Source organism: Halyomorpha halys, unplaced genomic scaffold (genome assembly GCF_000696795.3).
Source record: "Halyomorpha halys isolate HHAL.00 unplaced genomic scaffold, Hhal_1.1 Scaffold1310.1, whole genome shotgun sequence".
Lineage (NCBI taxonomy): Eukaryota > Metazoa > Arthropoda > Insecta > Hemiptera > Pentatomidae > Halyomorpha > Halyomorpha halys.
Window position 1 is genome coordinate 53816 of NW_027108292.1, and position 15176 is coordinate 68991.

At 34.4% G+C, this 15176-nt stretch overlaps 1 protein-coding gene across 2 annotated transcripts in view; it reads right to left on the reverse strand.

Annotated features, from left to right (window-relative positions):
- LOC106689236 (cilia- and flagella-associated protein 61) overlaps positions 1-12340 on the reverse strand; it is a 60707-nt gene extending 48367 nt beyond the window's left edge. For both annotated transcript variants that reach the window (XM_067046640.1, XM_067046639.1), the window contains exons 1-4: positions 12207-12340; positions 5583-5770; positions 1365-1499; positions 73-233 (exon numbers count right to left, since the gene is read on the reverse strand). In XM_067046640.1, the coding sequence (XP_066902741.1) occupies positions 73-233; positions 1365-1499; positions 5583-5770; positions 12207-12308 (586 nt within the window). In that variant the 5' untranslated portion in view covers positions 12309-12340. The remainder of the gene's footprint in view (positions 1-72; positions 234-1364; positions 1500-5582; positions 5771-12206) is intronic.
- Positions 12341-15176: the final 2836 nt, after the last annotated feature.

The following is a 15176-nucleotide window of genomic DNA, read 5'->3' on the forward strand; positions in this document are numbered from 1 at the left end:
TATATATATGGAATATTTGAATATTAAAAACTTAGCAACACATTGTGGATATTATGTTTTTCATCCACATACTCAGAGGCATCCCAAACGGCATTATATGAAGTATGTATTCTACGTAGGGATCTTCTGCAAACACTTTTGACAATATATTTTTCATGAAAATTCGTTCATAATGGACATTCCACACCATAAGATGAATGAAGCGAGTGTTTAATGAGTTAAACATCCTTACCCTAAAAAATAAAAATATTTACCACTGAATGGTCATTAAAAGAATTTAAAAAATATAAAAATGAACTTTATTGAAATTACTTATATTTTTATTAATTTATATATTTTAAATTAATTTTAAAGTATTTTTCTTTCTTGTTTTTCTTTTTCAGGAATCCACACCCTTTTTATTACTTCTTCATTCTTATAAACGGTGCAGTTAATTTTAAAACTGATATAGGCAATATTATGCGGACATAATAAATCAAATATATTTTTACAAGAATAGAAATTAGTAAGAATTACACAGAAAATACACCACACAGGGTAACAGAATTAGGTGAATCTCCAAAGAAACACAATCCACGGCATAGTTGGTAGATGGTCGTTGAGAAAAAAGTAATATACAAATATAATAAATAACATTAAAATATTAATGATCACTTTAAATCAAAATAGAGTTACAATTCTAAAACTATTTTTAGACAGGAAACAAAATTGAGAAATTTTCAGTAAAAGAAAAAAAGTTAGGATACAATTAAGAATTATATTCAGTTTTGTATCGTATAATTTTTTTTTTTAATGAGGTGACTCATTTTTCACAAAATGATAGTAAAGTAAGGAAAAAAGGAAGAATAAGAACTGTGAAATGTGGCTTAATATCAAAAATATTATAGATATGTAAATTGTTATAAAATAGTGAGCTGAATGTATAAACAGTAAAAGATTTAATTTTTTCAATGCAAGTTTTAATTTTTTTTAAATAAAAATATAATATAAAATTTATTATAAAAACTGTTGATTATAAATATTTTTATTTTAGAAGTGGATAGTGGGCACAATATTCCAAAACGTTGTTCGAATGCTATCAGAATAAATAAATAATAGAACGAGTGTGACATAATAAATAATAAAATTCCTGAAAAAGAAAAAAATAATAGAAATTTGACAAAAACGTTTGGAAATTATTTTGTAAGATTAAAATTTAGTAATTGTATTTAAATATATTGGAAAAGGAAAATCACTTCGGGTCATGGTTGTAAAACCGTTCGGGTCATTTTAGATCCAATTATTAGACTATTAATATATTACCTAGGTCTGGTATAAAAGGCTCAAGTATTCAAAATGAAGGAATAATTGGGATGCCTACTTACTGGTACATCTCATCCAGCCACTGTTCCCAGTCGGACGTTGGTAGAAATGGAACATGCGGATAGTCTTGAATTGCTACAAAAGCGACTACTACTTTTAACTCGTTCAATAAAACCACAGGCAGGAGGCTTGATTCCCTGAACAGAATGTCATTATAGCTCTTAATTTGGAAAATATTTACTTCGAATATGTACAAAGTTGGAATGATATAAATTATTTTTTCAATCATATAAGTGTATTTATATCACAGCCTCTGCATTGTTACAGTTATAGAATGTTTTTATAAGCGATAATTATTATCGTGTTGAAATCATCTTATAGATCGCCAAAATCAAACTTTAAAAAAATTGAAAACGAGTTCAAAAATATATTAAATGACAATAACCAATAATTACAGGATATATAAATGTAAATATATTATCAACCAGTAATGCCAACGCAGAGGAAAATTTAAATGCACAAAGTTAGTAGTTTTAAAACATTTTTTTACCAGGGCATCTTTTTGGACCAAAAGAAGTCGTTAAATCCTGGTTGAGCTTAAAACTAAATCCTGGCACCCTTGTCGAGGTAAAAGAATATAAAAATAATATCAAATAACAGACAAACAGGAAAAAAACACAATATTCACAAACGATATAGTAGTAAATAATAATAAAAAATTACGCGAATTCATTTAATTTCCACTTTGGTAAAATAGGTAAAAGACTAGCGTAAAAAATAATATTCTTTGGTTAGTCAAGAGCGTCCAATTCCAACTGTTACTTACAATTATAGCGAGTTGGTTGGTCTATGTACGACATGTCACAATCTCACATGTGGAGATCATAACACACAAAAAAGGAAATCCTATACTGGATCCTACTCCTTGGAGTCCTATACTGCCTTACAATGGTTGGGGGTCAAGTTTATCATTTTTTTGGTACAACCACTCAATGAAAAAAGTGAAAGCTCCAGGCTGGATTCGAACCGGCGCCGCTAGTAGATCTCAAATAGGTAGGACTGTACCTGACCACCTGAGCTACGGACGGCCAAAAATTAAGGGTTACATAAGCGAATGACTGATAGTCGAATATCCCACAAGGGAGAACATTACTAAGACCAATATTATATTTGATACATACTAACGAAATTCAAATAGCTATCGATATAATATATGATCGATAGAATTGTTAATGTAAATCTAGAGTAATGAACAGGAAAAAGATATCTAAAGTAAGAAATTTGATAAAATAAAAAAAAAATGAGTGAAATAACTGAGGTATAAGTATGGTGCAAAAGCAGATTACCGCGGTAGGTGAATGGATAAGTATAGGAATAAAAAAAGATAATAGAGAAAAGTACTAATAAAGGTCTTCAGCTAAGTCCTGGAAATTTCAGAGAGAGATTGGGGATAGGTGCTAACTGTGGGAGTAGACTATGATCTCTACCATAATCTATTACTCCAACGGGTTTTTGTGCAACGGTTTATAACCGAAAATCCTTATAAGACGATAAAAAGGCAATTTAATAGTTAGTACGAGAATAAAAGGGGTTGATAACCAATTTCATAAGATAAATAAAGGATTAAAAGACTACACTAATGGGAAAAAAGAACATTTAAAGTTATGTATAGTTTCGAGAGGGAAATAATGAAATATAAGTAAAAACCATGATACATGAGATAGTAATAACACAATAAATTAAGAAAAAATAGAATTAATAAATGGATAATACAATGGCTCCTTGATTTATCTTTTCTCCTGCAAGAGAAGATAATGAGGTTGCAGGTTCTCTAAAATATATGGCTTTTGTAAGTTTTCCATCCAAAAACAACTTTCCAAACCAGGTAAAGTACGAAATATACCCATCTAGAAACTGTTGAATTCACTCTTATAAAATTCCAACGATATATTTTAAATGAAATAATAACACACATATTTAGTTATACGATAATTAAAAAATTATTTAAATTTTTGAACTTTCAGTAAATTCATAACAATTTTACTTTTATTTTTTTCTAAGACGAAGACGATTAAAGATGGGAAACGTAGGAAGATGATCTACGTTTTTCACCTAAGGTCTTCTTCAACAGTATGTATCCTTAACTTGGCCATTCACTCGAACCGAGAACAACCGAATTACCCTCCATCCAAAGAGGAACTGGAGCCAATATTCAACCGTCAACAACCAGTATTTTTATGGGAAAGAGATTATGAGGACATGCAGTTTGGGGGTGTGACTACTCGAGTGTTAATCATGTTCAAATATATTTATCATTATTTTAGTTACTATCCGCCGGTGATAGTTTTTGTCATACCTATCTTACAATGGAGGGTGCTCCTGAATAACACTAATTAGTGTTATGCATGAGAGGAACCAGGTGGAATTTTTAGCACTAAGTAATATCTTTTGTCGGCATGCCAAAGATACCCCAGGCCTTAGGCAGAAACCCATCGGCAAAACATTAAAAGTAAGGTACAGAGATATATAGATAACAGAGGGTATGCACCCCCTGGGGACGATTGAACGTGTAGGCAGAGATAAACAAATAAACAGCCCTTATCTTACACGTGGCCACTTTAAACACATCGGGGAAAATACAGTCAAAGAAGAAAGCCGCCTTAATTGAAACATGAAAGGTAGGAAAAAGACCGACTTTCGCCGGAGGTCATTGGACCTTCTGAGCCCCTCTGAACATAGAAAAGCCAATCAAAGAACAGAAATCAAAAGAAGGAGAAGTCAGAAGAAGAGGGGAGAAAATAAACAAAAAGGGCAGGAGTCGGACAGTTGAGACAGTCTGGGACAGAAGGACAGTTGGGCACAGTCTGATAGTCGGACAGAGTCTGGAAGAGATGGATACTTGAAGACCTGGAAGAAGACAGGCTGGAGGAAGAGAGAGCGGAGGCCAGAGAAAGAAGTCACCCCTCGTGGGGATCCAGCAGCGGCAGCCGGGAAGCCGCGGAACCGAGCGAATATGGATACCTTCCCGCGACAACCAAGCCGACCGACGTACCAAAACAAGTAAGAACTTTTCCGTTGTAATTTGAATGGAAATAATAGAATTAATAACTTAGAGTCAGTATAAATATCGAAGATCCCAACTGGTACTTCTCAATTCATAATATAATAATTAATGTACAAGGAAACAAGTCTACCATGCTCTCTCATAATATTTTTATTGGTAATGTATATATAATTGTAAATATAAAATATGTAACAAAGACTTTACTTTATAATTAAGAATCCCTGGATGCCACCTCATATATAATAGCATAGAAAATTGGTGAACACGATACCGTTGGAAAGGAACTCCAATAATTAATTATAGATATTCATATCTAGCATACCATGGTGAGGGGATCCATGGTTTCTAGTGTTTGAATTAAATATAGCGCATGCTTTGTCAGCCGGTTCTCACCAGGAACCGATAGAGATACATAATATAAATACAAATAAATATAAATACATAATATAAATATATAAATAAAATACATAATATATACAAATACAAAATATATGAATACATTTCAATATAATACGTGTACGGAGAACCCCTAGTCGGATTTAGAAACCATTAGCTATTAGCTTTTTGAGATCCATATTGGTGCAACCAAGAAAAAATAAATTCAAAATGTACTGAATCGAAAATCTCATCTCGATGGGATTCAACAGTTTGCAATACAATTTGGATGAAAAGGTAGGATATAGTAGTCGCATTCTCATATTTAAGGTATCGCAGGACTAGAAAAGGTTGTAAACGGATGGAAACTGGTTGTACCCGGTCGGAATATTATCCTACTTCTAGAACGATCAAGGCTGGGTACTTGGGAGAAGACGTCAGGCTGCCAAGCTGGGTCATTCCCTTAAAATAGCAGACGGCAATCAGCAGATTCTTCTTCCACCCACCACTGTGGGCAGAACCGTTGGTGTATCTCACTTCTTTGGGAAATATTATCTTAGAACCTCCAGCCTACTTACTTCCATGGAGACAATGCTTATTACACTTGATTTCCACTAATTATTACACCTACCTTAGCAATTTCATTCATCTATTAATCGTTGAAGATAATGTTAGCTTAAAACATTTCTTTTTTTTATAATTCACGGAAAGGTGGGGCGGTTGTATTTTCATAACTAAATGTTTTTATAGATCACTTATAGTGTCTACCTGAAAGAGGTATGACAATTTGGCTATTGGACATTAGAAATATAGGTTTATGTAACCAATTAGTGCTACTTACACTAAGTCTGCTACACTGTAACATCCGTAAATTGATTCCGTTTCTGTCATGCACAACAGTTCAATCGCCTGTATGTCCGTGTGCTCCGCTCGTCGCCAAGATTGGATAGGTGTTAATTGGAAACTGATTTCCGCATGCCGCATTCCATCGTCACTAGAGTATCTCCTCAAGGTCATAAAATCAGCTTCCTGTGCCAAAGAATAAACAAATTTTAGGAAGGTACCGGGATAAAAATTATGTATAAAACGTTAAAGTTAAATAATATTCATGCCTCGAGAAAACTCAACCTCTCTATAATGACGACAAGAAGTATGTTGTGAATATTTTAAGAATATTCTTTTATTTTATAGCAATTCAATTTTTACATTTCTATCTCGTTGATAAACATCGATTTACTAAATTATCCGGGTGCAAACCTAAGTTTTCGGATTTTTTTCAATGGTCTCGTTAGGTATTGAATGGCAAACGTTGGAAATAATTATTTTTCTGGATTAGCTAATCATTTTATTAAAATTTCTTTATTTTCCATAAATATTGATTTTTGGTTCTTTCCAAGGCTATTAACTAATCCTTTATTACTAAAATGGTTGCTGTGGGAATTTGGAAATCATTATTCATATCTCTCGATTACGACCGCCAGCATGCCACATATATTTAATTTTGGGTTAATTTTCAAGCAGATTGATTCTTCTGGCTGTCCTTTCAAAATTAAAAGATTATCATAAGGAACGCTTGAATCTAGTAATAATGACGATACCATCCGCGCAATCCAGAAGTTCAAACATACTGAAGATGGCTTAACCATCATAGTGTGGGAGTCACTCATCGCTGTTCCTTCTGGAAGGTTAAACATACTATATGAAGTAATAGATTATAGCAATTAATCTTGCATGCCTTCGATTATACGGTTATTTTAATAAATTTTCATTAATGCTATTAAAATTTTTAATTTAATTATTTCTTTGATGTTAAAGAATCTCAGAATTATTGTAGGTTAGTTTGAACACAAATCAATATATAGATGGTTAAATAAAGTAGACAGACGAGTGAATCAGATATTATCAATCCGCCCATGGACAGATCGAAAGATCTTATTAATGAACAAATGATCAGTAATCAGCAAAATTGAATGATCATAGCTCATAGTAGTAATGCCTGATCTCTGCCCTGTTTTCTTTTTTTTGCGAAGCTATGTAGCTCTCTTCACAGGGGTACTCTCCCTAGTTTTATTGAATCATGAAACGCTCTTTGCGTCGCGTTGGAGCTTTTGATCTGATCTCTGAATAAATAAGTTAAGTCCAATACGGTGGAAGGTGGCTTCGTGATCTATAAGGTAGCTTCAGATATGATTTAGAGTATTTACAATCGGATCTGATTGTATATGCTTAATGGGACGTTAAAAAAATAGGTGTTTACTTTTTTTCATTTCTCTGTTGAGAGTAAAAACCCAAGCCGATTACACCTAACGAATAAGTGTTAATATTGTGTTGTGTAACCCTGACCTCCTGGACTTCTATACACAAAGGCTTAGGCCCTCTAAACACTTACCTTTCACGCCTTGATAACCTATCTTCAGACCATACTCCACTAATCCTAACTATCTCCATATCCCCAATTCCTGTATTATCTCCACCCTCATTCATAAGGGGCCCAGTAAACTGGAATTCCTTTGGCCAAATCTTAACAGACCAAATCGATCTCAAAGTTTCCCTAAAAACCCCTGAAAACCTAGATGACGCAGTCCATTCCTTTACAAACCTTATCCAACAAGCTGCCTGGTCCGCCTCCTCACCCTATAATGTCCCCAGTAAACCCAAGACAAATCCACAACATCTCAAAGACCTCATTCAAACCAAGCGCCAGCTCAAAACATTATGGCAACGCAAAGACATCCTTCTGATCGTCGCTCATATAACCACCACTACTGAAAACTAGTTACGAGAGAATTGTCCAACCATCGATCCTAGTCCTTCAATTCCTACCTATCTTCCGTTTCTACTCACGAAGATTCCCTCTGGAACATGACCAAAAGAATCCTAAAATCCAAACATATTTCCCACCCCCTACAACGAAATGATAGCACATGGGCAGCATCCGACGAAGATAAAGCAGAAGAACTAGCCATTCACCTTTCTCACACATTCACTCCTCATCCTGAACTTCATACTGACCTAACTGAAACTATTGAAGAATACCTATCGTCACCACTTTCCTTACCTCCTAGAGCAGTTACCCCTTCTGAGGTCAAATATAAACTAAGGATGCTAACTCCTCGTAAATCTCCAGGGTATGATCTTCTGACTCCTCAAATCCTTCGCCAACTTCCTCCCAAAGCTATAATATTCCTTACATATCTCTATAATTGAATCCTAAGAACAACCCACTTTCCAATCCTTTGGAAACATTCCATTATAGTTCTCTTTCCAAAACCAGGAAAACCTACTAATAATTCTGCTTCCTATAGACCTATCAGCCTACTTCCAATCCTCTCAAAAATTTTTGAAAAAATCTTCCTTAAACGTATCATATCCTTAGTTTAATCACAGAGTTTTCCCGCACATCAATTTGGATTTCACCCTAGGCACTCCACATTTCAACAATGCCTCAGAGTCGTTGACTATATCTCTTCAGTTCTTGAAAAGAAACAATACTGCTCAGGTGCCTTTCTAGACATAGCGCAAGCTTTTGACCGGGTATGGCATGCCGAATTGCTTTTCAAGCTCAAATTCATATTACTCCAAACCTTATACCTTATCCTCCGCTCCTACCTCTCAGATCGTTCCGTTCGAGTTCGAAGTGGTTCTGAGTACTCAAATATCTACCCCATCGAGGCAGGTGTTCCCCAAGATAGTGTCCTCTACATCCTCTTCACTGCTGACATTCCCATCACACAGATCCTGTAACAGCCTCATCCAATCTCCAAACACACCTCACCCGGATTGAGCAATGGTGCAACCAATGGCGGATAAAAGTCAATGAACCCATGTGACTTTCACTCTCCGCCGCAGCTTCTGTCCACCTGTTACTCTTAATAATATTCCTCTACCCAGATCCGGCACAGTGCGATACGTCGGATTCATTTTAGACAAAAAACTCACCTGGAAACAACATACTAGACTTAAAAGACAAGAACTCAACAGACAATTCAGCCAACTATACCGACTGCTCAGCCGGACCTCTCATCTCTCACTAGAAAACAAACTACTAATTTATAAGACTATACTCCGACCTATCTGGACCTACGGACTTGAACTTTAGGGAACAGCTAAACCATCGAACACCAAACGTATCCAATCCTTTCAATCCAAAATCCTTAGAACTATAATTAATGCACCCTATTACGTTTCCAACAGAACACTACATCATGGCCTACATATCCCTTTTGTCCTGACTTCATACCAACCAAATTCTTAAAACTCCATATAAACCTTTCCAAGCACCAACTATCCTAATCCTTTGGTTCAAACCTTATCTAGTTACACCTGTCGGGGTTGTCTGGTCTTAAGCGGTTCTCCAGCCTGATATCCACTTTACAGAAGGCCCATGACAAGGCGTATTCATTAATAAATTAGGAACGGCCGTGCCAGAGGATGAACCCTGGAAACTGACGCAGGTAGAGGAGGTCTAGGTGAGAGAGTCTGAGGTAGAGTAACAGTTCTAGTTGCCGAGATGAAGCGGGCGGACTAGAACTGACATGATAGGAGCCAGCTTACTAGTTGCCGAGATGAAGCGGACGGACCAGTAAGCTGATAAGGCTAGGTGCAGCTCTAGTTGCCGAGATGAAGCGGACGGACCAGTAAGCTGATAAGGCTAGGTGCAGCTCTAGTTGCCGAGATGAAGCGGACGGACTAGAGCTCGGGGAGAGACGGGAAATCACACTGGTTGCCGAGATGAAGCGGACGGACCAATGTAATCGTTAAGGATCAGGTTACAATCTTAATTGCCGAGATGAAGCGGACGGCGTACGCAATGGGTTTGGAGATTTAGAGTCCCTCATTTATAGGCCTAGTCCATGCGGCTGTGACCGAGAAGCGGTCAGTACATGTCTGCTTGAGATAGGTTCGTGCATTGTTTTGGTTTCGTTTATTAATCATTCTATTGACATTGTTAAGTGTTTGGTACAGACATTATTAATATATAAAAATGACAATGTGTTTTTTACAAAATGAAGTAAAAGTAAATTTGAGAGCTTAGGTGAGACTCGAGGTGCTGCGCTCTGGTGAATTGTGGTCGCACCGCTTGCTCCCTCTCGCTACACACCCATCCCTACAGCCCACCGAGAAGGTTGAAATGGCAGTGGCCAAGAGACTTATTAAAATAAAAATGGACAATTGGAGTTCTTGCAATGGTCAGATTCTCCACTCAAGTTGAGTGTTTGCGGCTTTAGCACACTTGCTCAGCCTCCACTGGCTCACTATCAGTGATGCGGCGAGAGAGATGCGCTGGGATCTTTTGAGCTCTGCTCTATCCCTCACACGTGGGGGATACAATGGGCTCAGGGATCCTCAGGTCGACTGTGTAAATATTGTATATTAGAGTATAAAAAAAAACTGTGACTGTAGATTATATTATTTTATCATTATGTTATTTTTGTTTCTTTCATACACATAGGTTGATTATGTTTATTCTTCTGTTTTCATATATTTTAAGAGAGTTTTTTTTCATTCATTTATTTATTTTATTGTATTTTAGTATTTATAAGATCATTCTAACTATTACCTATTGCCCAAAACTGTGTGGCAGATTGTAATATCTATCAATAAATAAAAAGTATTTTAAATAAAATATTGTGCTGTATATCATTTGCTATACTTCATTCACTCCCCAAATTCGTTAGGAAGAGGCCTGGGTTTATTGTATATTCATGTGTCAATGTTTTAACAATGTTATTTATTTTTAATATAATATTTAAGAATTGCTGACAATATTATTTGAAATTCTTCTTCGCTTTCCTCTAATGTGACGTATTGAAAGAATTACATCTTTAAAGTAATTCATCGACTAAAGGGAATTGTACTACTAACCTGAAGTGATTTTCGTTACTTCTAGATTCTTTGGGTCTCACGTGTTTCGGCTTAGAGATTCCTGTTTACAACAGATCAATTTCTTAAGTTTGCTTTTGATGAACATCCTTATGAAACATGGCGTATGTTTTTCAAATTGTATCAACTCTTCTACTTTGATCGGTTTTCTAATTGGTTTTTTCATTCGACCTAAGGTTGCTCCGATTGGTGTTTAAAAACACTTATTAAAGTGTTTTAAAACCTAAAATGACTTTGATGTAATTTTTGAAACAGTTTGTGAAAACTGAATTAAATATCGCCACTTTAAATCACCAATCCATCGCATGTGTGACAAAAAAGAAAAAATATCTGTTTAATGTATTCCGTGGATTGTGGAGTTACTTTCTGGCAGCTCTACTAGCTTTGGGATAGTCTACAGAACGGCTCCAGTAGAGCAAATAATCACAATCTACAGTAATTAATTTTGGAATACGTCTGAAAAAAAAAATTAAAGCCTTTCTTTTTTGTCAGATGTGCCACCATTTAAGCAAAAAGCAGTATGAGCCGATAAAAAGTATCTAGTTCGTCAAAGAAGGAAACTGAAAACTTTAAGTTTCCTATTACTATTTTTACTGCAAGTATATAGTTCATCAGAATAGTTTGCTTTAAACTGCAAACATTTGTTAGTTTGTTTTACCCAAGTTATTGGATATGATTGTGAAGTTGCGAAACACTCCCTTTTAACACCTCGCTACAAAATATTCAAAAATTGCTTTTACTTAAAACTATAAATCTTCAATTGTAATCATTTAACAGACAGGAAGAAGCTGAAAACGAAAGTTCCTGGAGTTGAAGTTATTATTCTTAGTTCGGCACTACAGCTCGATGTCGAGTCCTGGCCTCCAATTATTGCGATCTTGTGCGGCTACCATCCAGTTCCTCACTCCCATCATGGTCCTCGCATCACCACTCACAACGTCACTCCATCGAAGGCGAGGTCTTCCTCTGCATCTTGTTCCATGAAGTTCCTATGTCATTATTTTCCTTGGCAGATAATTCTCAGCCATCCGAGCAACATGCCCGGCCCACCTCAATCTACTGAGCCCCACAAAATGGACAGCCTTTGGTCCTTAAATAAATCTTTGAGTTTCTGGTTTATTCGATGTCTCCTCCTCAGGCCAACCTCGACTGCTCCAAATATTTTAGCTCACCAGCCTTGGAGATAGTTCACGTTAACGAGCCATACAGAAGAATTGGCCGGATAATTGTTTTATACAGATAAATCTTGGTGTCCTTAGACAAGGCACGGCTCCTAAAATCGGGACTGAGGCTACAATAACGGCGATTGACACACAGGACTCTTTTTCAGAGAGTTTTGACTCTTCGAAGTTATAGAATAGTACTTGAAGATTGAAAGTAATACTTAAATAAGAACACATTCACAGAAAAAAATGACTGGTATCTACTAAACGTAAATAGTTAGCATTACACGTTCGAGTAACCGAGTAATCTGAAGTATTTACATCGAACTGTTATTTTTTTGTAGATAGTTCTTGACTATCAATTAATCAATTAATATACCTCAGGTTTAGAACTTTAGAATTCATACTTCGTAACTTACCCACATGTTTCTTGGAAAGTAATTAAACGATGCATCTGAGAAGGAATCATAGTTCTTAAGTGAACTATCTAAAAAATTGAACTCAGACCTAGGAACGGTCATTTTTTTTTTTTTTTTAAACGAATAATAAATGATGTCTATATTCGATGGAATTATAAATAACAGATGATTGCATAAAATTATATCTTCTTAATTATTGCGATTAGCTATCAATCTTAAGACAAAGTTCATTTAAATAACTTTATTTAAGTTTCATTTCCAAAAAAGAGTATGCTTTATAAGTTTTGTAGAATGGGAGCCCGATGATTAAATATCAGCCCATAAATCATACATTTGCAAATAATTTAAAAATTAGGTTCTGTCACACTTACACTTAAAACTGAATCGTATCTCCGGCCGTCCCTAACTCATGGGGAATTAATTTAATAAAGTAACGACTTACTATTACTTATTTATTTGATCATGAACTCATATAATAAATCGTTTAATAGTATTTCATGAACCGTTTTGATTACTATTACTATTTTTTTTTTTCAAATTTTGCCTGGTCTGGGTGAGAAATAGAAAGAGAAGAATCTGAGAGTTTTAGTGAACAATGTATTACTCAAAAAATTAATATATTTAATATAACATGTATTAAATTTTCTACCAATGGAGTTATGTGACTTTTATTTTGTAAACCATATAATTTATGAAATATATGGATGAAAAATATAGATTGTCAATAGCATTGATTTTGGCTCAGAAATATTTTTAAAATGATTGTTATGAAAATAATTGGTTCTGCAGCTATAAAAACTACTGTTTTTCATTCTACTGGTATTTAATATATTTTACCTCTTTCCTGTGGTATCCGTCCCTCTTTCCAATCCTGTTTTCTGTTCATTATTTATGGCCTTACTCTTCACATCCATCATTCCGAATATTATATTTATATATTTATGCTGAGGTTTTAAAATATACCTATCCTTAACGCCTTCCGATCTACTATATAACTATAGACCATAATAAAACAACTAGAAGACTTGATTCACACAAGTAAATGGAGAGTTTCTAATAAGTTGAAGTTGAATAGGGATAAAACGTAATTGGTTATAATAGGTGTCAATGACCTCCTTATAGTTGTCCTTCCTACTCCAACTCAGTTTCTACAAAATGATATCACAAGCTTCTATTTAATAGTCAAAAACCTTGAAATAAATATTAATCTAACCCTTTCCTTGACAGACTACATTTTCGATATCTCGTCGTAACTTTTAAGCGACTAAATTACGTTCGCCACCTATTTCCAAATGAAACCCGTACACTCCTAGTTACACTTTCTTAATATCTCCCCATTTTGACAACTGTTGTACGGTTAATGGTTTCGTCACTGGAAATCTCGAGACAAAACTAAAACGATTAATAAATTGCCTTGTAATGACCGTTACCTTTCGGTAACCCCAAAAATATCCATTTCTCGTTTTTATGAGGAGTTGGAGTAATCCAATCCCAACGTCCATCAAACATCTCAGTTCTCCTTCAATTCAAATCCTCTATTCATTCACGCAATAATTCCTTATTCGGTTTTCAGACTAATTTACAACACCCTACCGAACTGCAGCTGTCGAAAGATCATTCATTATCAGATCCTCTTTCCTATAGAATTCTTCCTATACAGATGGAACAAAAACCCCGTATTTCTCAACATAAAATATCCATTACTTCCCACAACTCATCCTCCTCCAAACTCTCAGAACATGCCTTAACACTTAGTCATTCCTTTGAATTTGATAGTACCTTAATTTTCCTAACTACCATAAAAGGCTCATCTCAGAATCAATATACATATACCCTAACCAGTTATGGTTGAGACAAAATGGATAAAAACTGCATTTCATACATCTATAACCACATTTTAATTAAAAACAATAACAATGTTTCCTCAGGTCAAAAGGTTAATCATTACATACATTATTTATGTATTATATTTAGTATATATTTCAGATTGTATTATCATACCAAATTATGTTATTTACCACTTGTTTTTCTCCTACTTTTTAGTTATCATTTTTATTATTTTGTATGTTCAAATTTTACTATTCTTCCATTTTTAATTTATTATTGATTTCAGAAAAAAATTATTATTCTTTATTCTGATCTCTTATGGTCATATTTTGGTCCTAATATCCCTTTATACTTTATGTTTATTAATTTATATATTTCAATATCTTCAAATCATTAGTTTCTTACTTATTTATTTCATTATGTATCTCAAACGTTACTAATTTCAACATTTCTTTAACCTTATACCTATAATTTAATACTTGTTTCATTTTTTAAATAATTAATCTCCTTAATTTAGTACTTATTTAATTTTATTATGAATATTTGTCATCACATTTAAGATCATTAATTTTAACTTAGCGTTCTTTCAATCTACCTATTTTCTTATGGCTTTGATAAGGTTATCAATGCAGATATAATGATGTTATTACTGCCATATAGATAATATTTTATTATCATACACACAACAGTATTTGTTGTGATAAATTATAACAAAGAAGGATGACTGTGACAAAAAGTTTTAATTTTTAATTTAATCTGAACAATGGACTAATTAGGGTTATTTGTGGACTGATATAAGTGATATGAGCAGAATAGCCTGCATAAAGTTGTTTTTTAAATGATGTGGTTCTGAAATTGTATTAAGATTGTCCTTGAGGATGTTTGAATTGGCCGAAACGTCGGACTCAGAAAGGAATAAAAAATGTTTTGAGACTAAAATAGGATAAAATGTATTTATTTAAACACTATTAACCAGTTTCAGAAAGTGTAAAGATTATAAATAAAGACAAATTATTTATTCGTGCCGACGTTTTTTCAAAGCCCTGATGAAGATCTGACACTCAGGTCGAAACATCGACACGAGTAAATAATTTTTTTTGTTTATTTGTGTTTTTTTGCTGACCGCAACCCCGACCAACTTAT